Source organism: Dipodomys spectabilis, unplaced genomic scaffold, assembly GCF_019054845.1.
Source record: "Dipodomys spectabilis isolate Male_0828 unplaced genomic scaffold, ASM1905484v1 ptg000373l, whole genome shotgun sequence".
Lineage (NCBI taxonomy): Eukaryota > Metazoa > Chordata > Mammalia > Rodentia > Heteromyidae > Dipodomys > Dipodomys spectabilis.
Genome location: NW_024871050.1, coordinates 1,651,234 through 1,679,175, shown reverse-complemented (window position 1 = coordinate 1,679,175; position 27,942 = coordinate 1,651,234). Strand labels below are relative to the sequence as shown.

General features: G+C 37.9%; 2 protein-coding genes across 4 annotated transcripts in view; both read left to right on the top strand.

Annotated features, from left to right (window-relative positions):
• The window catches only part of Als2 (alsin Rho guanine nucleotide exchange factor ALS2), an 80,522-nt gene extending 64,280 nt beyond the window's left edge, over window positions 1–16,242 (top strand). For 2 of the 3 annotated variants that reach the window (XM_042666956.1, XM_042666955.1), the window contains exons 24-34: window positions 1,178–1,311; window positions 2,774–2,941; window positions 4,428–4,545; window positions 6,743–6,900; window positions 8,390–8,512; window positions 9,529–9,705; window positions 10,703–10,748; window positions 11,364–11,425; window positions 11,955–12,104; window positions 12,344–12,440; window positions 14,965–16,242. In XM_042666956.1, the coding sequence (XP_042522890.1) occupies window positions 1,178–1,311; window positions 2,774–2,941; window positions 4,428–4,545; window positions 6,743–6,900; window positions 8,390–8,512; window positions 9,529–9,705; window positions 10,703–10,748; window positions 11,364–11,425; window positions 11,955–12,104; window positions 12,344–12,440; window positions 14,965–15,003 (1,272 nt within the window). In that variant the 3' untranslated portion in view covers window positions 15,004–16,242. The remainder of the gene's footprint in view (window positions 1–1,177; window positions 1,312–2,773; window positions 2,942–4,427; window positions 4,546–6,742; window positions 6,901–8,389; window positions 8,513–9,528; window positions 9,706–10,702; window positions 10,749–11,363; window positions 11,426–11,954; window positions 12,105–12,343; window positions 12,441–14,964) is intronic. The other variant, XM_042666957.1, reaches the window with a different exon arrangement.
• A 7,473-nt stretch (window positions 16,243–23,715) lies between these two features.
• The window catches only part of Mpp4 (membrane palmitoylated protein 4), a 37,407-nt gene continuing 33,180 nt past the window's right edge, over window positions 23,716–27,942 (top strand). The window contains exons 1-3 of the mRNA XM_042667020.1: window positions 23,716–23,791; window positions 25,036–25,157; window positions 26,649–26,726. Of these exons, the coding sequence (XP_042522954.1) occupies window positions 23,716–23,791; window positions 25,036–25,157; window positions 26,649–26,726 (276 nt within the window). The remainder of the gene's footprint in view (window positions 23,792–25,035; window positions 25,158–26,648; window positions 26,727–27,942) is intronic.

Sequence of the window (27,942 nt, the reverse complement as noted above, 5' to 3'; positions counted from 1 at the left end):
GAATAGTGTAGATGTCTTTTTATATGTAAAAACTACTTGCCCTACTACCTTTTCTCACTGAATCTTTTTGACATATTTGTTGGAATTAATTGGCCATAAAATATGCTCATTTCTGGATCCTCAGTTATGTTCCTTTGTGCAGTATGTCTCTCCTTATGTTAACACTTCCTTATCTTAGCCAAGCATGGTTTCACATTCCGGTAATCCTGACACTCAGAAAGCTTATACAAGAGGGTCATGATTTTGAGGCCTGCTAGATACTATCTCAAACAAAAAATAAAGTTAAAAGATGATTTTGAGTTACATTATGAAATGAAGTATGTCTTCCAGCCTTGTTCTTCTTAAAAATTGTTTCAGCATCCCAGATTATTTACCCTCATCTCCTGTATACTAGGTAAGCCCTCTACCATGTAAGCCACATTCCAAAATTAGGTTCTTGCTCACGCTGCCTTGGCTGGCCTAGCATTCATAGTACTCCTGCCTCTACCTCCTGAGTATTTGGTACAGGTGTGTACCAAATAAACTTTAGGATTAGCCTGCTGAGATTTTGATAGCAAATACATTGAACATATAGGTAATTTGGGGAGAATTGACATCTTAATATTATTGACTCTTTTAATCCATCTTACTAATAAAATTGAATCTTCTAATCCATTAACATAGAATATCTCACATTCGTGTTTATCTTTAATTTCTGTCAGCAGTGTAATATAGTTTCAGTGTACATGTCTTGCATTTTTTGATTAAATTTATTCCTAGATATAGTGCTATTATAATGACAGTTATTTTTTAAATTTTTTTTAGGTTGTTCATTACTAGAATATAAAAACAAAATTGATTTTTTTTTTCTTTTTTGGTAGTATTAGGCATTGAACTCAACTTCATGCTTGTTCAACTTTGCCTGTTTGGCTAGCACACTACTACTTGCTTGTTCATTTGTTCGATACTCTATCACTTGAGCCATGCCGCCAGCATGGCTTTTTGTTGGTTATTTTGAAAGTAGGATCTCTTGGACTTTTCTACCCAGGCTGGCTTTGAACTGCAACCCTCAAAGAGCAGAGATTGGTAAAGAGCAAATTAAAAAATATGTTAAAATTTAATGCTTCTTTTCCTCATAATTTTTAAAACTGAAAATACTTCCTCTAATTCTACTTTTTTCCCCTCTCACTTCACCTAGGGAACACTGACTATGCCAAATGGAGATTACATTGAAGGCTATTTTAATGGAGAATGGGGATCTGGGATAAAAATTACTGGAACTTACTTCAAACCTAGTCTGTATGAGACTGATAAAGACAGACCCAAAGTTTTGTGAGTAATTCTTCTGACTTAACTATTGAATTTTTAGGTAGTCTTGTTTTCATCAAACAGATTAATATTTTAAAAGCAGAATCAAGTTTTTAAAAACAAAAAATCTATATAATTTCCCTGAGTTGTTAACTGACACAACTGTAGATACTTAAATCTATAGTCTTGGTTTAAATTATAAATAAGCCTTATCAGGTAAATGTTTAAAAGTTATAGGTGTTATGCTGAGAGTATGATGAGAGTATGACTTAAGTGGGAGGCTTTGAGTTCAAATATCAGTAGTACAAAAAAGAATGTTACAAGTGTGAGAGCAGTCCTGTTAATACTACAGTTGTCCAAACTGATGCAAGAGAGGTACTGGGAATTGAACTCAGAGCATATAACTTGTAGGCAAGTGCTCTACCACTTGAGTCATGCCTCTAGTCCTGAAAGGGTGTTCTTAAATGGAATTCCTATACCACTTGAATTTCAATTTAAAAGAAAGACACACACACACACACATACACACACACACACACACACACACACACATCCCCCAAATAGAATAGTAAAATCTTCATATACGAAGAAAAAGAACAAAGTCTACATTACTAATAAAAAAAGGAAAGAAAACTCATCAACCTAACCTAAGCCATTGCCGGTGTGGTAAAGCTAATCCTAGATTCTGACAGTTGACAGAGGATTCAACACCCCAACCCCACAAAGTCCAAAATGCAGAGTTTTTTCCTTTTTCAACTTAATCCTTAGACTCATAGTCTGGATTCCTGTTTCTCCCAATTCCATGTCTGAGGCCCCAGCATTCCAGCCCACCAATCCACCATGGGACTAAGGGGTAAGATTAGGCAGAAGTCCCATGGTCTGAAATCACTCACCCAGCATAAGAGCTGCACCTCTGGGTAGGCCTCTTCTGGGCCCACTACTTGGCATTCTTATGTCCCTTTCTAATCACCCCCTACTGCCTGAAGCTCAGACTGCCAAGTGAGTGAATGTACTTCACTTGGTTGCTGCCATATTGACAAGGGCTAGTATCTTTTTGCTTGCAATGTTAGCTTTTTCTTCTTGTTATTGCATCTCATCTATGTTCCAGTGGAGGCTTTATGTATTTTCTGTACCAAATTTTTTTTCTAAGAGTATTTTTAAAATTCCATGTGTAATGAATACATTTCGCAATTCTCATCATGCAATGTGCAAAGTACAAAAAGTCTTCATTTTAATAGGAATTGTGTTTCTAAAATTAATTCTGTGGAGATGTAGAAAGCAGGTATCAGTTGCAGTATCTAAAAAACAATAATTGGATAAAAACTATCTCTTCCAATTTTTCATTCAGAATTTTAAAATAGAGCTGCCACCAATTTAGACAGTATGGGTCAGAATTATTCTCAGTTGTATATTAGAAAGCTTCTATAATTTGAAATGAGTTTACAAAAAAGAAGTGATTAATGGAAGGTTGATTTGGCTTTATTAGCAGGAAGCTAGGGAACTTGGCAGTGCCACCAGATGAGAAGTGGAGAGCAGTGTTTGATGAGTGTTGGCATCAGCTGGGCTGTGAGAGCCCAGGCCAAGGGGAAGTTTGGAAAGCATGGGATAATATTGCTGTGGCTTTGACCATCAATCGGCGCCAGCACAAAGACAGGTGAGTGAATACCTGCCCAGCATGTGGTAGAACTGCTCAGCAGATGAAACTGAAAGCTAGTAAGTAGCCAAGGTTCACTACATTTAAACTCCACAAATATAATTTAAAAGTTAATGACGTACTTCTCATGAGTAAACTGGGTTAAAGCACTCATCCTTTATCTTCTCTTGAACTCCATTATGAAACCAGGACAGAATATATGGACAGCTATTTGAGAGCTTGGTAAAGCAGATATCAACAGATAATTGAGGAAGAACACCTAAATTCATAGTATCACCAAATCAATGAGTTTAATGAGTTTTTGCTTCAGTATTCTTCAGCCTGAACTCAGGCAGTCTGAAAATAAGCACTGTGGTGCAGATAGCTGGAGATCCAGAGAAAAACCCTCTAGCAGCCGGGCGCCGGTGGCTCACACCTATAATCCTAGCTACTCAGGAGGCTGAGATCTAAGGATCGCACAGCCAGGGCAGGAAAGTCTGTGAGACTCTTATCTCCAATAAAACCACTAGAAAACTGGAAGTGGTGCTGTGGCTCAAGTGGTAAAGCGCTTGCCTTGAGCTGAAGAGCACAGGGACAGCGCCCAAGCCCAGAGTTCATGCCCCAAGACCGACAAAAAACAAAAACAAAAATAAACAAATAAAAAAAGAAACCTGTAGCTCTAACTCTAGGAGAGAGACAAGGACTTCTAAAACACTGAATGGAGGCTACTTAACTGGTCTTCATTTTTGTTCTCCGGATTCCCATGCCCTAGCCACTAAGTAAGGTACCTGTGTAGCTAAATGGTAATGGCAGTGAATAAAGCAACTATGAGCAAGAAGTTTGCAGGAGCCACAACTTCAAAGAAGTAGAACCTTTTTCCCTGTGTTGGTTATTCTCAAGTTCAAGAGGCAAGATCAAACCCTATTTACTTTGGTGCTTCTCTGTTTATCATCCCACCATTGGGCCCTACGTCTGGCCTGTTCACAGAAATGGGCAGTTTCTGGCTGTAGTACCTAAGAGAAAAATTCTGAGAACCTAAACGTACAAGGGAAGTAATGGAGAGACAAGAAGAACAACCTCAGGAAGTTGTCTGTGATCTCCCATGTCTCCTGTTGTATTATTATGAGCTCCTTGCTTCTTGAGCCTATTTTCATTTCTTCCTTTGCTCTTTGACTTAGTTTTCTTTTCCTTTAGCTTTTCTTACTCATTTTCCTTCTTATTATAACAGGTCTTAAAGCTAATGTCATTAATTTCTCAACAGCATGGTTTACTTTGGAGCACAATTTTCATTAACTCATTATAGTATGTATAATGTTAAATGTTGCTTTGGATAATATGTAAACAGAGTGCCTCATGGCAATTCATCCACCCTTTATGAACTCACTTGGGCCTGTGCTGGATGTTCCATTTTATCCTGAGTTGGTGATATGTTTCCTGTGTACATTTGCAATTATCTTGCTTTCTTGATGTGAAATATACAATGGGCTTTCCTTTTTCCTTTTTGTAGTCCAGAAATATTAAGTCGTTCACAGACTCAGACACTAGAGAGTTTGGAATTCATTCCCCAACATGTTGGTGCCTTCTCTGTGGAGAAATATGAAGACATTAAGAAATATTTAATAAAGGTAGAGTCAAAATTATATTGGCTTTGTTAATTGATGTTGTTATTACAATAGATCATTCAAATGTTAACTTGATCCTGGTTTTACTTTCTTAGTATTTATTTTGCTACCTTTACTAGTAAGGTCATATTTCTTCATGATTATAAACTCTTTAATAAGATAAAGACTTTTTAAGTTTTGTATGATGCTCAAGGAGGTTCCTAAGGATTAAATTCAAAGTTTAAAATAGGTGTTTAAAAAATCTTTAGCTGGGTGCTGATGGCTCACACCTGTAATCCTAGCTACTCAGGAGGCTGAGATCTGAGGATTATGGTTCAAAGCCAGTCCGGGCAGGAAACTCTGTGACACTCTTATCTCTAATAAACCACCAGAAAACCAGAAGTGGCTCAGTAGCTCAAGTGGTAGAGCACTAGCCTTGAGCTGAAGCTGAGGGACAGCGGTCAGGCCCAGAGTTCAAGCCCCATGGCTGACAAAAAAAAAAAAAATCTTTTAAGGTAAAATTAGCAAAGTAGAGGTTTTATGAGCAAAGCATGCTAAAATGCTGCCTTTGCTTCTTTCTCACCCCTCTTAGATCAGCAGAATTTAAATTATGACATGCATTATTTTCTGTTATATTCAGGTTTCTGAATATGAATGTTAAACAAGTTTGTTTTGGGGGTGAGTACAGTTCTGGAGGTAGAGGTGATTGGAAAGGGTATTAGAGGTGAATATGAGTGAAGTGCTTTATAGACACAGAATAATGAACAGAGAACAGAATAATGAAACCTGTTGAATGTTTTAAGAAGGAGAGGAGGAGAATGATAGATGGTGAATTTTGATTTGGTACATTGTGTACATAGATGAAAGTACCACAATGAAACCCTTTTGAACTAATAAAAGCTAATAATTATGGGAAAAGTATCAACAGTCAGCATTTATATTTCTCTGAGGTAATGGTTTACATACTTTTTGTGAAGGTTTTTGTTTTGTTTTATTTTGTTTTAAGCAAGGTGTTACTGTGAAGCCAGGCTGGCCTGGATACTTACTTGCCTGCACTACCTCATGTACAACCATGCCTGGCTCATTTTTGTGAACTTTAAAATTCACTGGAATAGCTGGGCACTGGAGGCTCATGCCTGTCATCCTAGCTACTCAAGAGGCTGAGATCTGAGGATCATGGTTCAAAACCAGCCCAGGCAAGAAAAGTTCATGAGATTCTTATTTCCAATCAACCCCCAGAAAACTGGAAGTAGTACTGTGGTTCAAAATGTTAAGAGTGCTAGCCTTGAGCAATAAAGCTCAGGGACAGTGCTTAGGCCCTGAGTTCAAGGCCCATGACCACCACCAACAAAAAAAATACATTAGAATGTTTATCTCAACATTCATATATATATATATATATATACACACACACACATATATGTATATATATACATATATACATATATATACATATATACATAAAATATATATACATATATGTCAAGATTAAACATATGTGAACATTTTCAAGAATATTTTCCCAAGTCAAAAAAGAAGTCAGATTAAGATTAGTAGTCTCAGTAACCACTGTTTTGTCTTCCAGTTCTATAAGTTCAACTTTTTTAAGTTTCACATATGAGGGAGATCATGTGTATCTGTCTTACTGTACCTGCCCTTCTATACCACTGATATTGCTGCAAATGACAGGATTTAGTCTTTTTTTTAAATAGCCAAATAGTTTTTCATTGTAGAAAAATAAGTGGTAGTATTCTATTAAACAAAAGGTGATTGTGAGTAGCTTAGCAGTATGGCATCATTTAATTCAAAATATCTATATGAAAGAATTTGAATATTCTCATCACAAAGATATGATAACTATTTGAGATGATGGATAACCTAAGTATTCTGAGTTGATCAAACACAATATATAAGTATATCAAAACACTATATTGTTCCCTATAAAAATGTGCAAGTATTTATTACCTGTCAATTAGAAAAAAAATCATTAGGAACTAAAGCAATGTGTAATTTAAGGAGATTCAATGTTTGGAATTAACTGCTGACAATTTTTTTAAATTTTATTTTATTGTAATGGTGATGTACAGAGGGGTCACAGTTCAATAAGTAAGGTAACTACTGACATTTTTTTAATGATCATTTTATGAGATTGTGTATCATTGATGGCTTGTTTCTGCTCTTAATTATTTTGACTGATTTACTTGATTCTCTTTCTGCTCAGGCCTGTGACACTCCACTGCATCCACTGGGCAGACTTGTGGAGACACTAGTCGCAGTATATAGAATGACATACGTAGGTGTGGGAGCCAACCGTCGACTACTGCAGGAGGCAGTAAAGGAGATTAAGTCATACCTTAAGCGACTTTTCCAGCTAGTGAGGTAAGAGATTTGTTTCACTGAAATCTGAAAGCTGTAAAACTGTAGTTTACATTAATCCTTTGGTATTATCACCCTAAATCTACCCTTTATCACAGAAATTATTCAAGAAAATGGTTTAATGCCATAGGTTCTTAAAGAGATTAATTGGCAAAAGTATTCTCAATTTATGTTTGTGTTAGGAATGCAAAAAAAATAAATCTTAGCCAGAGCTATTTACTTCCTTTAAACTGAAGTTCAATATGTTTGTTATTTTGATTCTAATTTGGTGTGAAAGATACTTTTTATTTGGATATAATTTTTTTAGGCAAAATCATATTCCTAATCCCTAGTCACAGAGTAGATAAAGCTCTGTTCTGTGAATTTACTCTGTCCTTCACAACAGCATGATATACATTTATTTATTCAACAAATACCCTTGGAATGTTCTATCTCTTAGCATCAGTGAACAAAAAAACAAAATCAGTGTTCTAGTGGCACTTACATTCTAATGGGAAGAAAGAGTAAGATATAAAACATACATTATGTCAGTATGATTGTACTTTAGAGAAAAATAGGAAGGAATGAGTATGGCTCTACTATTTTATATGTCTAGGAAGATGACTATTAGGGTGATATGAAAACAGTAGCTGAACAAGCCATGAAGAATCTTGGAGATGGTAGTTCTAGGCAGCTTGTTAGATGCAAGATTTCTTAATGTTTTTAAATACTACATTGAATTAAATATATAAACATTCATGAATTTGACAGAAGCTTCATTATACTGTTATCCTCAAAATTGATGAGTGTATTGCAAATATTCCAGGTTTTAAAGAGCAGTATGTCCTCCAAAAATAACACTGCATATAGAGTGTTGCAGCTCCAACAGTTAGCTAGATGTGTATGATGAAGATAAATTTCTTGATCTTTTTTTTAGCTTTTCCAACTATAAAATTAAAACAGAGGAAGGAGCAAGAAATAGATAAAAATACAAACTACCTTTGAAAGGTCAAGGTTTAAGTGTATAAAAATATGGTAGTCTCCCAGCCTACCAGAGTCAGAGATAAAATCTAGGGTAAAACCCAAGGCTATAAAACAAAAACAAATAAAAAATCCTTCAATAATTTAGTCCCTTGATCCCTAGAAAAAATAACTTTCAGCAAATCAGCTTTAACTTTTAAATTTATGTTGAGATTTCTATAATTAATGATTCTTAATATTGAACACAGTTTCAACTGATATTTGCTTACCTAAGAATAATGGTTTCTGCTTAGAGTTAGTATAAATTGGCTTCAGATAAGATACATATTTTTAGGTAGATTAGAATTCTTCATTTCTTAGTAACTAGGCAGGAAAAAAAAACCCACAGCACATCAGATTAGAATTCTGAACCACTAAAATACTTGTTAAGTTTGCTTTCATAGGCCCTGAGATAGATTAACAACTAGAGATATATTTTTACTTATTTCAGCTCCTCTGGAAATGTAATTGTATAGCTGTACTTATGTCTTAGGTTCTTATTTCCTGAACTTCCTGAAGAAGGAAGTACAATTCCTCTCTCTGCTCCTTTGCCAACTGAAAGGAAATCATTTTGCACTGGGAAGTCAGATTCCAGATCTGAATCTCCAGAGCCAGGGTAAGTAGAATTAAGTAAAATGGTGTAGAAATGGGTTAGAGGCTAGATAATCTATCCAAAAAGGCCCACTTTTGGGGCTGGGAAGGTGGCTCAGTGGTAGAGCGCTTGCCTTGCAAAAAGGCCCACTTTTAAGTTGCTTTCTCTAGACCTGTTCCCTCATTTCTACAATGATATAGACAGATTAGATGTCCTCTAGGTTCTCTGAGGTGTCTAGTTTTCTCTCAACAAAGAGCAACCCCAATCAGGAACAATCAGCAACAAATGTTGCTTAGCAACTTCATGCCAACATAGAAAGAGCCTCAGAGAAAAAGCAGCCTTAGGGTGGAAACAAAAGCCAGTGGCATAGATCTATAACCCTACTTTCATAAGGGGCTGAGACCTGGAGGATAGAGGTTCTAAGCTAGTCAAAGCAGAATAGTCTGCGAGCCTCCACCTCTAGTTAACCAGCAAAAAAGCCAGGTCAGAGGCTTGGCTCAAGTGGTTGAGCTCCAGCTACTGTGAACAAAGAAAACCAAGTTAACCAAGCACTAGTACCTGCAAAGAGAAAAGGAAACTAAGATTTTGGGTTTGATTTCCAGTTATTGAATAGAATTTGTAGTTGGTCCAAGACAAAGCAATAGATAAGTTGCTCCTGTTAATTCTATATTTAAACAGTACAATCACAGGCCAGACTGTAACAGAGCACACCCTGCAGCCATAGCTACTTGGGAAATAGAGATCAGATGAATCACAATTTGAGGCAAGCCTATGCAAACCTGAAAGCCCATCCAGGGCAAAAATATGAAACCTTATTTGAAAGTCAACTAAAAGAAGGGCTGGGGGCATGGCCCCAGTGATACAATGAGCAAGCAAGAAGCCAAATTCAAACCCAAGTACTGCCCCAAAAGAGTAGAGTAACATAACTTCTTTAACATGTCATGTTTGCACTTTTAAATTTTAGGAAAAGAAGCTCTATTTTTTATTTTATATTTGGTTATAATAAGAATACTTCTATCTTCCCACTCTAATATTTGTAGTTACGTCGTAACAAGTTCTGGATTACTGCTTCCTGTGCTACTACCTCGGCTCTACCCACCATTGTTCATGCTCTATGCCTTGGATAATGATCGTGAGGAAGACATTTACTGGGAATGTGTTCTGCGTTTAAATAAGCAGACAGATACTGCTCTCTTGGGCTTTCTTGGAGTTCAGAAGTAAGTATAGCAGTTAAGAGTGCTACTAAAAGCTTTTAATTTAAAATCTATCAGAGGCCAGACACAGGTGGCCATATCTGTAATCCTAGCTACTCATGAGACTGAGATCAGAGGGTCGTGGTTCAAAGCCAACCCGGGCAGAAAAGTCCCTGTGAGACTCTTTATCTCCAGTTAACCACCTCAACAAACCAGAAATGGCCCTGAGGCATATGTGATAGAGCACTAGCTTTGAACACAAAGAGGCTCAAAGACAGCATCCAGGCTCTGAGTTCAAGCCTCACAACCCCCCACCCCTCAAAAAAAAGTTAAATGACTTGTTTTGCTTGGTATTTTGTAATCATTTAAATAAAAATACGTATATAAACCTTCCTTATAAAAATTAATTGTATTCAAATTTGCTACTGTGCTTCTTTCTCTTCCTTCCCTCTCCATTAACAATTGATTTCAAAGTCTTAGAGGTGCTCCTTCTGTCCTAAGGTATTATTTCTTGCTCCGGGGAAATACTATGAAAGACTGCAGTGAAAAAGCTGATCCCCTATAATTATGTGTTTGTGCTTTCAAAAGTGAATAAAGAACTGGGAATGTGGCTCAGTGGTAGAGTGCTTGCAGGAAGCCCTAGGTTTGATTCCTCAGTACCACATAAACAGAAAAAGCCAGAAATGGCACAAGTGTTGAGTGCTAGCCTTGAACAGAAAGAAGCTCAGGGACAGTACCCAGGCCCTGAGTACAAGCCTGGGACTGGCAAAAAGAAAAGTGAATAAGCTTTAGTTGAAAAGTAATTTTTTTCAGTAGAGTAATTTAATAGTAAAAATGAGATAAAACTGAATGAAAGAATTTAGCCAGTATCACTAGTAATTAGTCACAAATCTCTCTGAGATATTATAGATACTTCTAGTCATGATCAGAACAGAGAAGCCAATTTAGCTATCAGCTTTTTAATGGGCATATATCTACAATAGTAACATCTTATATTAACCACTTATGGATTTTATTATAGGAAATTTTGGCCAGTGACCTTGTCAATCCTTGGAGAGAGTAAAAAGGTATAGTAGATTTAGTTTTCTTACGTATGCTCTTTTCCTTTGTTATGAAGTTTCAAGATAGAAAAAAAATTCTTACATGAACATTTTGTCTGCATCCCTTGCCCTTGGGTCCCCAGTGAAGAGTCTGAAATAAAGGTATATGAAGCATCTACATGACAACAGTCAGGGCACACTGAGTTTTAAACCAAGAGTAGGGATTTAACATTGAAGCTGGGTATGGTGGAATGAACCTGTCTTCCTGTCTTCAGACATAGGAGTGGAAGATGAGTTTTAAGTCCAGACAGGACTACATGACAGAATCCAGTTTAAGATCTGCAGGTGGACACTTCATTTGGAAACATTAGAGGATGTTCTGTAGGTCAGCAGCAAGATTGAAACTTACATATTATAAGGTGCTCTGGGATAGAAAATTACAAACATGTCATGGATTTTTACCTTAAGTTCTATGAACTACTTGGAAAAACAATTCATTTTACTTTGGTAGGATAGTATTCAGACTTGTGTTAGTATCAGTTACCCACCAGGGAGCTGCACTCACCAACTGTTATTTCTTTTTATTGTTGTAATCTCCCCTCTTTGATCTTTATTAATTCCTTTTTTTTTTTTTTTCTGTAGGTTTTACCAACTACGAAAGATGCTTGTTTTGCTTCAGCAGTAGAATGCCTGCAGCAGATCAGGTGATATCTGAGTTGTTGAAAAATTACAAATAACAGTAGTGTTTAGTCCATTCCGATGTTGATAAGCTCTTTTCTTTTTTTCCCTCAGTGCCCCCTCTCCACTCCCAAACTTTGCTATACTCAATCTGGAGATCAGAAAGTCTCTTCTTTTACTCTGAAATACTCTGCATTTTCAAAAGTAGTGGACAGCCTACTCCAGGAATTTATCTGTATTCTCACATCTTTAGCCAAATAGAAATTCCGTGAACTTAATTCCCACTTGGTTAAAGAAAAGAACATATAATAAAAAAAAAAGATTTCATATAGGTAGAAAGAAATAACATTTAATTTACAAACTCTTTGTATGAACTCTTGTTACTTGGAGGCCTTTTCCCTTGAGATCATCCCTTTCCATGATTCAGTAGGCTTCATGTCCAATTTGAGACATGTGAAATTCAGAAGAAATATTGTCAAAAATTTAATAAGACCAGTTCCAAGCTTTATTAAGAAATTAATGGACTTTTTTGTGTGATTTTATTTTTCACAACAGCACAACCTTTACCCCATCAGACAAACTTAAGGTCATCCAGCAGACTTTTGAAGAGATCTCTCAGAATGTCCTGGCATCACTCCAGGAAGACTTCTTATGGTCCATGGATGACCTTTTCCCCGTTTTCTTATATGTGGTGCTACGGGCCAGGTATCTAATGTTTTCTGACTTCCCTAATACTGAGCTTTATTATAATGAGTCTGCTGTTGAGTTTTTCTGAAATGATGACAGGATTGTGTTCTCCTTATAGAGAATAAAAATTTACTTCTGTTAACACACTCTACTATGGTATTACCACCTTATTTCACTTTTTCTTCCTGTCAATTGGTTCAAAAAGAGGAAGGCCTTGTAAATGGAAATGACTTAGCATCTTTTTCTCTTTCGGGCAGGATTAGGAATTTAGGCTCTGAGGTGCACCTCATTGAGGACTTGATGGACCCCTATCTTCAGCATGGGGAACAAGGTATAATGTTCACCACCTTGAAGGTGAGTGTCAGTATTATTTAAAAATAATGCTTATCTTGTAAGCTATACTTCATTTACTATATTGTAAGGCTTCCATTAATCACTTTCTTTTTCTTCTTCTTCTTTTTGTGCCACTCTTGGGCTTGAAATCTGGGCCTGGGTGCTGTCCCTGAACCTTTTTGCTTAAGGATAACACTCTACCACTTGAGCCACAGCTCTACTTCCAATTTTTTGGTAGTTTAGTGGAGATAAGAATTTCACTGATTTTCTTGCTTGGTCTGACTTCAAACTGCAATCCTCAACTCTCAGCCTTCTGAGTAGCTACAATTACAAGTGTGAGCCACTGGCACTCAGCCATTTTCTTTTATATAGGAAAATTGAATGAAAATGCAAGTTTTTGATATTTAAAAGTATGACAATATATTAAATTGGGTAAGCCAGTTATTCTTTAAAATCTGAAAGCAAATTATTCACTTACTTAATGTCTCTGTAAATTGATCATTCAAAATGTTGTAAATACTTACTTTTATAACTGTAGAAAGGAAACAGAAAGGTATTGTAGTCATGGCTCAGTAGGTAAAGTGCTGAGCAGTGAATGAAAGCATCAGGTACTGAATTGGAGTTTGAGTCTCTGACCTAAAAAAAGAAACAGAATTCTTACAGATACAGAAAGTATCCAACAGCAAAGGAGGAGGCAACAATACTCAATAGGAAATGTACTCATTACCTTGCTCATGTAACTGTAACCCCTCTGTACAGCATTTTTACAATAAAAACGTACAAAAAAAAGTATCCAACAGAACTTTTTAGTGGAACTAAAATAGGAAACAGGACAGTGTACAAATAATGAATTTGAATAGGATCTCACTATGTATCTTAGTCTGACTCCCAGTCTTTCTGTCTTTACCTCCAGAGTACTGAGATTATAGCATGCACCACGATACCCAACTGATTTGGTCTATTTTTGTTCCCTTGTATCTACTGTATCCAGTATGTTACAATAAGGTTCTCTGATCTGGATGTACTCTAGGGATTGTTGAAGTATTTTAATTTCCCACATTGATTTTTTTTCTTGGAACTTAATAGAATCATTCTAAGGTTATTGGAAGAACAGCAAATAGAAAGTAGCAAAAACCACCTTAAAAAAGAGGGAGAGCAGACCACTCTGCAGTTAGCAAAACATTATAAATTAAAATAATTAAGATGAAATAATATGTTACTGTCAATTGAATAGACAATACCTAAATAGAAAGGATAATCCTTATATAGGAACAGTCCTGTTCTAAGAACTTCACATGAAAATTTTAAAAAATGGAAACCCAAAATGGAAAATAAAAAACATTGAATAAATGGTAAAGTAAGTATTAGATAGTTTATTAGCAGTTTTGGAAGAAAGGTTGAATAGTAAATTTTATTTAGAGTTTATGGAAAAAAGAAAAGATGGGTAAAATGATGAAAAATTTAAGTGAATGTTAAATTTTGACTTGTGTTGACTTTTCAAACTTTTAAACCAAACAACATTAACATTTTTATTAAACTGAAAAAGAGGAAACCAGGGGAAATATTGGCCACAAATTACTTACATTATTATTTATGAAGAATATCTCTAAACAGAACAAAAAGAAAGAAACTGAATCAGTGTATTTTCCAATAAAAAATGCTCAAACTGACTCAAAATAGTATTGAAGATTTAAATAATACCACTTTGTGTCTTCTCAGTTTAGCAAAAATGTTTCTAAATTATACCCCATTCTGGCAGATTTAGAGTAAAGTCATCATTCACAAATTATGATAATGGGGTAATAGCTATTTGTCACTTTGCTATTGCAATATAATAATTCCTATAAATTGGGCTGGGATGTAGCTCAGTGGCAAAGCGCTTGCCTAGCAAGTGCAACGTCCTGGGTTCGATTCCCAGTACCAAAAAGGAAATGACGAAAAAAATACAGTTAAAAAAAAACCCAAACAAAAATAATTCCTATAAATTATTACTAATGTTTGTATCTACAACAGTAAACATGTTAATGAGGTTTGATCAGTAATCCTATTCCTGAGAATTTATCCTAAGGAATTAAAGAAGTGGGAAACATTGTTCATCTGGATGTGGTATTCCTTGTAATTCTCAAACCTGAATTTTTAGAAACACTTCAATGCTTCTTAAGGTAAAAATTCTGATGCTCTAGGGTGCAGTGATGTTTAATTTCTAGGCTTTTTGAACATGTCAAATGATTCTGATTGTTCTTGTCTAAGTAACTGTAAGTGACCAGCATGCTCTAGATACCTGGTTACCAGTAAATATCGTGGCATTTCTACTTGATGAAGAAAATAGGTTTATTTGTTTGTTTAAAGATTAGAGAGAAGATATGCAAAATCTTGTTAATTACCAAAAATAGCCATTGGATAAGGGACTTGAAATAGGGAAAGGTGTAAGCTACTGTATTTGTTGGGCTCTCAGTATGAAGGAGTTTTCTTTCTTTAGTCCTAAGTGTATGGCTCTATGTAGTTTCTTTAAAACTAAAATTGAACTTGTTTTGAACTCTTTCAGGCATGTTACTACCAGATTCAGCGTGAGAAGCTTAACTAAACTGCTTAACAGCTTGCAAATGGGATTATCTACCACCAAGCATTATAGCGCCATCTGGAATCTTCTTGCAGTGACAAAAAAGAACAATATTGAAATTGGAAAGGACTTTGTATTATTTGGTCATTATTTCTGAGCCTTACTAATAATTAGAATCCTGAGCCCACAGGGAAGACAGAGACTATAGCTTTAAGAGAGAATGAAACCTAATTAGATCAGTCCTTGGGCTGTGTTCAGTTCCAAAGGTTTCATACATCTACTACTTGGAAAACAAGGCTATCCATTCCCACAGAGAAGGATATGTCAACCACATGATATTGTAAGAAAAATTCCCAGCATGGTCAGCTTCTTACATTAAAGAAGTTGGTGAATATTTTTGAGTTTCTGGTTTGCCTGAATCCATCTGCAGCTTCCCTGGATCCCTTGGCAAGAAGCAGGCTGAAACTACGGCAGCCACACTGCGCCTCCATAGGCCCTTTCCAGTCACGTGTGCAGCATGCTTCTGTGCTAGGGATGGGAAAAGAAATTTTTAAACTGCAGTTTTAACTTTTTCTAAGCTTTTACACTAGAGTAGTGCAGAGACTACCACACCCTAACCCCAAACATGGAGAGCATCCACATAGCAGTGTTCTGCCACTTGATTAAAATCAACATAGGAATTTTGTTTTTGGTGTCCTCAGTAACACAGAGTCAATACACTGGAATTAAAATGCCCATCAGCATTTGTCTGTACGCAACACTGGATTCCAATGCTTGGGACTAAAAGTCTGACAAGCTTCTGCAAGGAACCTGTTATATGGAATACCAACGAAAGAACTGCAGTATTCCCCGGCCTTTGTTGTGGTTCTTTACCTCGCACTGAATCAGATGGGAAGAAAGAGGAAAGAAGCTTTGGCTTTTCCCATCTCAAAAGTATTATGGCACCTCAACATTTTAGTGTTTTGTTTTGTTTTGTTTTTTCACTGTCCTACTGTAGGTTGTTGGTGTACACTGTACTAGTGACACTAGTAGCTGTTATGGATAATATAGGTGCTCTTTATCATCTCAACCCATACGTACCATGGTGAGCGGACATAATGTTCTGATTAGGTGAAGTGACTCCGCAGATGTTAACAGCTTCTGAAAAAACGATCATGGTTCCTGCTCTACTTTCTAATCAAGACAAATGTTTGTTAAAATATTGTTTTGGAATGTTGGCTGTAATGTTACAGCAATTTTCATAATAAATTTCATTCATCTTTATAAGGTGGTTTCATGATTGTGGAAGAAATGACATAGGGCAGACTTGAAAAGAAACCCAGGCTCAGTGTTCCTTTTGCCAACATTGTGAGACCTTTAATATAAGCAGTAATCATCTTTGCTGACAAAGAAGGAGTTAGTTCTGATCCTAATGACCCAAGGACAAGAGGCCCAAAAGAAAGCTATTATAAAAGGTATATTTGATACTTAATCATTTTTCATTTTGTTTTTGTTACTTGTTTTTCTGGTTAGAAACAGATGATCATCTCACAGTTATGTAATGTTTCAAGGAGCTTTTCCACCTTGCCTCTGCCATCGGCCAGAACATAACTGTTCTATTTGGAAAGGAACCAACTCTCAAAAAGCTGTCTATGTTAAGCACTTCGCATTTCCATCAGGGATTGTTTAATTTTTCTGTACAAGTACAAATAGTATAATTGGCTATTAAAACAAATTTATTAAATGTTTACCTCTTTAAGACAGACAAGAATATTTTGGGGAAGTGGACAAACTTGGACTGTTTGAGACAAGTAGACTTACTGAGAAATTCTCAGGTGATGGTAGTCAGTCTCCATTCTAAGGAAAATGCTGCAATCCATCATTTTATTGGAGTCATAGATTAAGCCAAACAATTGCTTTAGAGTCTTTATGCTATATTTAGGCTTCTTGGGTAATAAAAATGATACATTTTGAGTTCACTTGATGGAAAACTGAATCTCCTCCAGGCCAGGTTTGTAAATAGAAATATTTAGCGTTCATGCAACAAATATGATCATCTTTCATATTCACAGAGAATGATTGATCACAGCAGCCCTGGAAGGCAGGAATCAACCCTTTTGTCCCTGTTTTGCATCAAAGAATAGCTGTGATTTCCTCATTTCCAGATCTAGGACTTCAGCCTGACTATCTCCATTCTAGTTCCAGTGCTCTTTCCAGATTTAGCTGCCACATGGCTGAGTTCTACATTGGTAGTTCTCAAAAAATGAGTTAGACATGAAAAATCCATTAAAAGTAAGCGCTTTTGATAAAATACACTGTGCTGAAAAGCTCACAAATGTGTTAAGTTTCCAAGTTTCTGTTTTTCCTCTACAATTGGGAGATGAAGCATCTTTAATTTTGAATCTAGGTTGGATAATGCTCAGTGCTGTCTTCTATTCTTTCTGTGAAATCCAGAACTAGTCTCTCCCCCCACCACTCCAATACTGACAGACCTGACTGTAGCTACAATCTGAGGTAGAAGAATGAAATATTTGTTAAGTTCAGAAGAGAAGCTTGATAGGATGGATCAGAACAATCTGTTTCTGATAGGTCTCATTATTGGCCTGATATTTTTCACCAGAACATGAGAAAACAAAGGTTCAGAAGTTGATTTTCTCCGGGTGCCTTCACAGTTTTACCTTTCATTAAAAGTATCATCTTCCGGGCTTTGAAGGTGGCTCAGTGGTAGAGTGCTTGCCTCTCATGCATGAAGCCCTGGGTTCAATTCCTCAGCACCACATAAACAGAAAAGGCCAAAGTGGCACTGTGGCTCAAGTGGTAGAGCGCTAGCTTTGAGCTGAAGAGCTGAGAGCTGAAGAGCTGAGGGACAGTGCCCACACCCAGAATTCAAGCCCCATGACTGACAAAAAAAAAAGTCTTCTATGGGAGGCCCATTATCAACAAAGATATTAATATTTTTAGTGATAATTGTGCTGGTAATGTGTGAGAAGAGACAAGTTTAAGAATGGTATAAATTAGATGTTTTGATGCCAGGAATGCTTATGATTTGTGACAGGTGAGGATTTTGAGTAATCAGGCGGGGTTAGATCTGTGGATTAAATCAAAGAGGATGTGCAGAGGTTTTACCTAGAGCAGTGAGGTGACTTTGGTCGCTAATAGCCCATTATTATTTGCTACTCAGTCTTTCATCTGAATAGGAGCAACATTGCATGTTTATGCTCTTGGAGGTAAGAGACTGCCCAAAAATAATCCTCAGAGGATATCTCCAACAACTGTCATTTTTAATAGGTAAAGATAGAATTCTGGGTAATCGAATCTACCTGGTTGAGTTTCGTAGTAACTCAGATTACATAGGAAATTGTATAATTTTTGAAAGAGTAGATTCCTCTGAGAAGCCATTTCTTAAGTATGAAATAATGTATTGTCATGTGTCTTGAGTAAAACAGCATTTATTCTAATCCTAATCAATAGCAGTGACTCCAAGGAAACAAACCATTTTTTTTACAGAGCATTTCTTATCATTAAGTTTTCAAGTCCTTTTTTTTTTCAGAACCTGTCTGCTTTAAAGAATTATTTTGAAAAACAAACATATTAAAACATTGAGTAGTTACCAGTTCATTTTTGAAAGCTAATAGAAATACTGAAGGTAATGTTTAGGACCAATGCCTTCGAACTTAATAGTAATGCAGCTTGTAAGTCAGTGACACGAACCGGCAAACTGTTCTTGTTATTTAATTAGCTTTGAGTTGTATGTGGGTGAGTGCTTGCAATCTCAAACAAGAATTCCCATCCTTGAGACAGCAGAAACAGGTAAGTCTCTGCTAACAAAGTTGATGCAAAAGTTATGATAAGAAAAAAGAAGCATCACAGTCTTTTTCCAGATACCAGCACCTTTAAGGACTAGGTAAACAGAGTATAATATTTTGGGTTTTCTATTCCTGAACTCTACTAAATTCCTCTTTAACTGTGAAAATCCTTATCTGGAAAAGGTATAGGTTCTGTTTTATTATCTCTTGAAGATTCCCTTCAGCTCCTGATTTTAAAGTATGGTGGAAAAAGAGGTTAAGGTTGGTATAAGCAAGACAGGGAGGAGAAGAAGGGCACACACCTGGAGAGTTCAGCTCTCCTGCACCTCAGGAGGAAGTCCCAGCTGCGCTCAACTCTATGTGGGTGAGATTAGCCTCTTATATTTTCACTACTTGTTTCTCACTACTTGTTTTTCTGACCTTAGCAACATCTGGAAATACTGGAAGTACTGTGTACTTGCTATATAGTTCAAGCACTGTTCAGGTGAAGCTGCAGCATGAACAACTCAAAATTCTCTACTTTACCACATGCTACAGATGTAATACCTGGGAGATGGAAACAGAAAACTAATGAATATGATAATTGAAACAAATGATGAGTGCTATAAGCACAACATACTGGAATTTCTATTTTTTCTAATTTTAGAGGGTTACAACAAAATACCATAGGATTATTGGGTAGTTTAGACAATAGAATCCTTTTTTTCTCAAATGCTGGCATGGTTCGTTCCTATGAGGACTTATTTCCTGACCTCACAAGTCAGCACAGAGAGAATAAGCTTTCTGTGAAGGGCACTAATGCCATCATGGAAGATCTGCCCCTGTAAGCTCACCTAAACCTACTTATCTCCAAAGGTCCAGTCTCCAAATCACATCACTTTGGAGACTAAGGCTCCAAAATACAAAGGGGAGAAGGAGGATGACAAAGTTCAATCTGTAGTAAATTTGTCATAGAAGCCTGAAGATGATTAGGCAAGTGCAATTTTTAGAATCCATTACAGTTGGACAGAAGAGAATTATTAGTTATATCTGTAAGGTTGAAAGAGTTAGTCAAAGGAACCTTTTAAAATAGATAATCCTTGGGCTGGGAAGATGACTCAGTGGTAGAGTACTTGCCTTGCATGCATGTGGCTCTGGGTTCCATTTCTCAGCACCACATAAGCAGAAAAAGACGGAAGTGGCCCTGTGGCTCAAGTGGTAGAGCACTAGCCTTGAGCTGAAGAGCTGAGGGACAGTGCCCAGGCCCAGAGTGAAGGCCTCACAACTGACAAAATAAATTAAATAAATAATAAAATCGATAATCCTGAAGTTGCCTGTAGATTTACTAGAAGCTTTTTTATATTTATCTGTTTATTTTTGGTGCTGGCAGTGGGGCTTGAACTCAGGGCCTTACACTCTTGTTTGACTTTAGAAGCTATTGTAATTGAAACTCACTATAGAAACCACTGCCTGATCCATTCATCTACTAAGGGGCATCTGGGTTCGTTCCATATCTTAGCTATGGTAAATAATGCTGCAATAAACACCTTTGTGCGGGTAGCTTTAGTATGGTCTTGACTGTGATCATTTGGGTAAATGCCCAAAAGTGGGATTGCTGGGTCATAGGGGAGCTCTGTGGAGTCTTTTTGAGAAACCTCCATACTACTTTCCAAAGTGGTTAAACAAGTTTACACTCCCACCAACAGCGCAGTAAGGTTTCCTTCTGTCCACATCCCCTCCAGCATCTGTTGTTGTTAGAGTTCTTGATTTTTGCTGTTCTAACTGGAGTGAGGTGGTATCTCAATGTTGTTTTGATTTGCATTTCTTTTATGGCTAGGAAGGTTGAGCATTTCTTCATGTGTCTATTGGCCATCCTTCTTTCCTCTTCAGAGAAGGTTCTCTTTAAGTCTTTAGCCCACTTATTATCGGGCAGTTGTTTCCCTGAGGATTTGTTTGTTTGTTTGTTTTGTCTTTTCTTTTTTGGTACTGGGAATCGAACCCAGGACGTTGCACTTGCTAGGCAAGTGCTTTGCCACTGAGCTACATCCCAGCCCTCCCTGAGGATTTGTTGTTGGAGGATTTAATTTTTTGAGTTCCAGGTATATTTTAGATATGAGACCCTTGTCCATTGTATGGCTAGTGAAGATCTTCTCCTAATCCGTGGACTTTCTATTGATCTTGCTAGCTATGTCCTTTGCCATGCAGAAGCTCTGCAATTTCATGCAATCCCATTTGTCCAACCTTTCTTTGATTTGTTGTGTTTCTGAGTCTCTTTTAAGAAAATTTCAGCCTGTGCCAAGGAGACCTAGGGTTTCTCCTATTCCATCCTGTAATGTTTTCAGAGTGTCTGCTTTGACTTCGAGGTCTTTGATCCATTTGGAGTTGATTCTGGTGCAAGGTGAATGGATCAAGAAAATGTGGTATATAGACACAATGAAATTCTATGCCTCCATCAGAAAGAATGACATTGCCCCATTTGTTAGGAAATGGAAAGACGGAAAAAATTATATTAAGTGAAGTAAGCCAGGCCCAAAGAAACATAGATCCCATGGTTTCCTTTATTTGCAATAACTAGTATATGTCTAAGACAAGCAGAAATGGTCAGATAAGTTGATGTTAGGGGAATGAACCCCAAGATAAGTATTCAAATGTTTTTTCTTGGTATTGTTTCTAACATTTATAAGATATTTCTTTGTTGCTTTGTATGTCCCTCCCCCACGGTATAATCCCTGTTTTCACTGTATTTGATGTTGGTATAATTTGTGGAGGGGAAGGGAAAAAAATTGTTTAAATAGGGATACAGGTGAACCCATTGCAACAATGATATGTACACGATGTTATGTCGAAAATGAACTTTACAACTTTGGCATGGGAGTGGGGGTGGGAAGAGTGGGGGGGGGGAATTAAAAACAAAACACTGCCTGTTTATGAATCACAATATGTTCATCTAAAAAATCCTCAGTCTCCAGTGCCACTATCTGCTGAGTGGGTTGGAAAATAGTCTTGGACATTAAATATAGCAGAAATGCCCTCCCCTTCTGATATGTATACAGCATTGTTAGTGTGATATACACCAAGGGCATGTGACTTGGAAGACACGCTACTGTGACAGATAAAGGGATTGTCTGTCGTCCCCATTGTCCTGATTTTTGTTTGGCAGCTACTCCATTGCTTTTCCCAGCTCCCTATCACAGGAATCCTCCAGGGAGGAAGATAAGTCATACATGCAACTGTTGTGCTGAATGAATTCATAAACTTATTTGTTTGTTTGTTTGGGTCCAGTCGTGGGGCCTGAACTCTGGGCCTGGGCACTGTCCCTCAGCTCTTCAGCTCAAGGCTAGCGCTCTACCACTTGAGCCACAGCGCCACTTCCGGCTTTTTTCTTTTTGCTTATGTGGTGCTGAGGAATCAAACCCAGGGCCTCAAGCATGCAAGGCAAGCGCTCTACCACTGAGCCACCTTCCCCACCCTGAATTCATAAACTTAAAAAGCAGGTCCCAGAGAAAGGCTCAGAATCTCAGTCGCTGAGTGGGTCAATGAGCAAGGGGAAGGCCCAACAATACCAAATTTTGATTGAATCTGGAATCTAAACTGATTTCTTTAATTCCACAAGCAACATTACTATTAATGACATGATTTCCCTATTGGCAGACAACTTTGTAAAGTTTCATTTGTAAAACAAAATAAATTCATTTCTCAATTATGTTGGTAGCATTTCATTAAAATCAATGCATAACCAACACTGGCAAAATATGTGTGATTATATATAGAGAAATGTGGGTTCCAGGTTCAGATATTGAGGGGGATTTTTGTTTTTGTATTCCCAGTGTCATGAAAGTTATTGAGACATTTGAGGAATTGATATGTTGGGCAATTTTTGGAAAAGTTTCATGAATAGCAATGGGCATGTCCCTTTGCCATTGGTTGCTTAATCCCTTCCCTGAGCTCCAGCCACCATATTGGAGCAGGAAGATGAGAACTGTACCATACTTTCCATGTGGTAGAACAGTGAACTGGAAGGAGCCTATGCCCTGAGGACTTTATGGAGCTAGGCTGCCCTGCCAGTCCTTAGCTTCCGAGCTTTCCCATGGGAACAATTCCCACTTTGCTAAGCCAATGTTATTTTGGGCTTCTATTTCTTGGAACTAAGACTATCTAAAGCAATGTAGAGAACAATCCGTAAAAATAAGCATTTCAAATCAATCGTTAAAGATGAGCATTGTAGCTGATACATTGTGGGATTGAGGCATGAAGACTACATAGAAAACATTAGATTATTATCATGTTGCCTCTAAATTCTGAGTGGATGCTACAGCAGTAGCCTATGGTTACAATAAGGTCACTAATGACAAATGGGTGATTGCGGCCAGGTACATCTTTATGAAAAACTACAAGGTGCAATATAGGGATCCTGTGTGCATTTGGGGTGGAGAAAGCCTTTATTTTAATGATAGGTAAGATCAACACAGCACAACATGGATGGTAAATAAATATAACATTATCACTTGTTTAAAAAAAACAGGAGTTGAGAAAGTGGAATCATTTTCTTTCACAGAGCTGTTGATGGTTAGTTTGGAAAGGAAGTGTCACAGAGAAGGGTTTTGTTTTGTTTTGTCATGGGGCCTGAACTCTAGCCTGGGCACTGTCCCTCAGCTCTTCAGCTCAAGGCTAGCACTCTACCACTGAAGCACAGGGCCACTTCCGGCTTTTTCTGCTTATGTGGTGCTGAGGAATCAAACCCAGGGCCTCAGGCATGCAAGGCAAGCACTCTAACACTGAGCCACCTTCCCAGCCCAAATGGGTATGTTTTATTTGACTTTGTCCCAATGTGTGGCACCATGCCTAGTCTGTTCAATAGATGCTGCTAAAAATTCATTTCTGTGTACTAAGAGCTGTGTGGTCAGTGTGCTTGAGCAGGCTATGTGTTGTCTGTTTCCTAGTTCTGAGTGGCCTTTGGAAGCTTGAGCAGAGAATGATACACTCAGACAAAGAAGCAGACCTGCCAGACAAGGACAGGAAGTTTTCTACTGCAACCAATCCAGAAAATGGTATGTGTCACCAGGCTTCCTTTCCTAATCCAGAAAGGCCTTATAATTTCACTCTAGATTGTGCTCAAACGCACAGAGCAAAACCTAAATGATTTACTGGGATCCCTTCAAAGGGCTTGTTCTGCAGCTTTTGATTTCCACAATATAGCTACTAGTGATAGTTTTGAAAGCAATTTTCTTTTTTAATTATATTTTTATAATCTTTAAGTAGTTATCCAAAGAAGTTGCCATTCAACAAAGCCATTTATAAATACATCTTAATGAAGGCAGTTTTCAAGGCAGAGAGGAAAGAAATTTGACATGGTAGATTCACAGTCCTCCCCATACCATGTTTCATATAAAACTTGTTCATATTCAAGTTATCACTACAAAATAAAATTTTTATTTACTAAAATCTATTTAGCCCTTTTACTCAGAATACTGAAATTTGTGTTAAAAATATGTAAACTGGACACTGGTGACTCAGGCCTGTAATCTTAGATACACAGGGGGCTTACATCTGAGGATCAAACTGCAAAGCAAGTCCAGGCAAGAAAGTCTGTGAGACTTTTTTTTTTTTTTTGGGTCCAGTCATGGGGCCTGAACTCTGGGCCTGGGCGCTGTCCCTCAGCTCTTTAGCTCAAGGCTAGTGCTCTACCACTTGAGCCACAGCGCCACTTCCGGCTTTTTTCTTTTTGCTTATGTGGTGCTGAGGAATCGAACCCAGGGCTTTGAGCATGCAAGGCAAGCGCTCTACCACTGAGCCACCTTCCCAGCCCCAGTCTGTGAGACTTTTAATTCCAGTTAACTACCAGAAAACCAGAGTGGAACTGTGGCTCCAGAGACAGTGCCTAGTTCCTGAGTTCAAGCCCAATGATCAACAAAACAACAAAAGTTTTCAATAAGGACTTCCAAAAAGGGATGAACCATAGGCTGGTAAGACAAAGGAGAGGAAAGCAATCCTCCTATTCTCATCATATCTTACATCTGTATATTTTCATCTATTTTGTATAATGCTAGCCAGATCTCTATAAGAAAACAAGCATCCTTGCATTTCCCACAAGGAAATATCTTCAGATAGTCACATGGCTTTCTGAAATTCTTAACAGCTTGAAGCCAGATTTTTAGCCTGAAATCCAGTGTCATTTCCATTCATCATGAGACCCTCTGGCATGCTCAGCAATCTGATCTGCCTTTCATACTCACACTTGACTTTCTTGCTAACCCACACCTGCCAACTGTTCTTTGCTCTTTTCTCCTTTTAGGCCTGTCCAGTATCCTCAGGCTTCTGCTGCAAGAGCTGAGTCTCTTCTACAGCCGTGATGTGAATGGATTATGTCTCTTATATGATCTCCTCCACTCCCCGTGGCTGCAGGCTCTGCTTAAGGTGAGCACTCCAGCTTAGAAGCTGGCTTGCTATGATGGTCAAAAAAACCAAAACTATCTAATTCTATTAAACTGCTGTGACAATATACCACAAAGTGAGTGGCTTATAGTCAACAGGCATTTATTTCTCAGAGATCTGGAGGCTGGGCAGTGCAGGTCAAGGTGCTGGCAGATGTGGTGTCTGGTTTCCGTATTCTTAAGAGGTGGTCTTTCCCTGTGACCTCACATGGTAGAAAGGACTAGGAACTCTCTCCCTCTCAGGTGTTTATAAGTACTAATTCCATTCCTTTTAGCTGACCTAATCCTCTCCCAAAGTCCTTACCTCCTAATACGTCAATGAATGGTGAGGGTGTGTGTGTGTATGTGTGTGTGTGTGTGTGTGTGTGTGTGTGTGTGTGTGTGTGTGTGTGTGTGTGTGTCATGAGGGCCCTAATCCTCTCCCAAAGTCCTTACCTCCTAATACGTCAATGAATGGTGAGGTGTGTGTGTGTGTGTGTGTGTGTGTGTGTGTGTGTGTGTGTGTGTGTGTGTGTGTGTGTGTGTGTGTGTGTCATGAGGGGCCGAACTCTGGGCCTGGGCACTGTCCCTCAGCTCTTCAGCTCAAGGCTAATGCCCTACCACTTGAGCCACAGCACCACTTCTGGCTTTTTTCTGCTTATGTGGTGCGGAATGGAACCCAGGACCTCATGCATGCAAGACAAGCACTCTACCACTGAATCAACTTCCTAGCCCCGGCGGTGAGGATTTTAATATATGAATTTAGTGGGGATAAATATTGAAACCATAGGAGTTACCCATTGGTGTCACTTGTCCCTTGGCAAGAAATTTCAACATTGAAAAAAATTCTGAGAAGACAATCCTCAGAAAAGAGTTCTGCACAGCTCTTAGCTTAAAGAAGAATTCACTTAGGTGGAAAAGAGCAACCTTTCCTTCCTTTTTTGCCTTCAGTTCTTTGTTTCCAGGGGTTCCTAGGATAACAAAGCAGCCACAGAAGTGGCCACTAGCAGCCCCTTATTAGCTGTGTACAACCTTTTGTCCTTGAGGCCAACTCTGGACAAATAAAAATGCTTTTAAAAACTCACTTCTTGTAAAAATTCATAAAGTGCATCTGTAGTTCTGTTTGGACATTGTAACATTTTCTTACCCTAGTGGTTTCTTCTTTTTAAATCTGGTTACAATTTCACACACTATACAATAATAGGTGCTTCTACTATAATTATGTTCTGAACAAATAGAATTAAGAAAGATCCTTTTACATAGCTATGTATAGAAGAGGTTAAGTATTTGGAGGGATCCCTACTTTATAACAACCCACTTCCATGAGAACTAGTTTGATCCTGTCAACAGCCACCCAAGATTGAGTATGGAAGCATCTCCTCCATCATCTGAGCCTTAAAATAACTGCAGCCCTGGACCATGGCTTGATCAGAACCTTAGGAATTAAGCCCTTTGTCCCTTTGAGAACCTTAACTCCATTCTTGCCTTTCGGCAGATTTATGACTGCCTCCAGGAATTTAAAGAAAAGAAACTAGTTCCTGCCACACCCTATGCCCAGAAGTTATCTCATGAGGTAAGTGATTTTACTCCACAGACTGGTGGATCTTTCACTAATTCCTTGTTATCTCTCCTGACTATTTAAATGACTGGAAGCTCTGTTGGAAGATTTGATGATTATGTATCATCCCTCTTCCCCCCCCCCCCCTTTCTTTGTAGTACTGGAGATGGAACCCAAAGCCTTGTGCATGTTAGACAGTGCTCTACCACTAAGGTACATCCCCAGCCCAATTATGTGTCTCAATAAAGGTTTTTAATTGAATTTTAAGGAGGAAAAATTATCTGGCTATAATCCAAAATTAAAATACTTCCCTAAACACGTACACATTTTTTGCATATTCCCATTTTTCTCTACCTTTTAGGCTCAATTGACCCTATGTAGGCAAGATAATGTTATAGTAATTTTTCTTTCATTTATATATCTAGCCTGGACTCTATATTAGTGTCAAACTACCTCTCTACCTCAATCTATTTGAATGTTTAATCAATACCCCAATCCTAGCTACTGTTGCCTCTCCAATCTGCATCTCTTGAAGCCATTTATATCTCATTTCATAACATTAACTCTATCTCATTTCGTAACATCTCTATTCATGCAGTGCCCAAAGGGGTCACCTTTGACTCTTTCTTTGATACCTCACACCCAGTTTGATGGCAAATCCTGTCAGCTCTATTTTCAAATGCATCCAGAATCTCACCTCCCCTATCATCTCATACTCAGGTCGTTGCAATATAGTCTCCTACTTGGTCTCCTGGGTCTACCCTGGTCTCTTCTAGTCTATTCGCAACAAAGCAGCCAGAGATCCTCTTAAAAACAAGTCAAATTATGTTGCTTCTCTGCTCAAATCCTTCTGATGACTTCCCATCTCTGAGAAAACACTGAAGTTCTTATATAGCCAAACATGGCGGCTACTTGTTCTGCCTACTTGCCCTGCTGCAGCCACATTGGTTTGAATTCATAGACAATCTCCTGCTGCAGGCCCTTTGCGTTTGCCACTCCGTGTCAGCTATGCTCTTGCTCATGTATGCATATGATTTATTCCACTCAAAGGTCATGTCCTCAGTGAGGCTTTCCTTGGTCACCCATCTAAAATTGCATTTCTGGGGCTGGGAATGAGGCTCATGCCTAGCTTGCAGGAAGCCCTGGGTTTGATTCCTAGTACCACATGAACAGTAAAGGCTGGAAATAGCATTGTGGCTCAAAGTGGTAGAGTGCTAACCTTGAGCAAAAG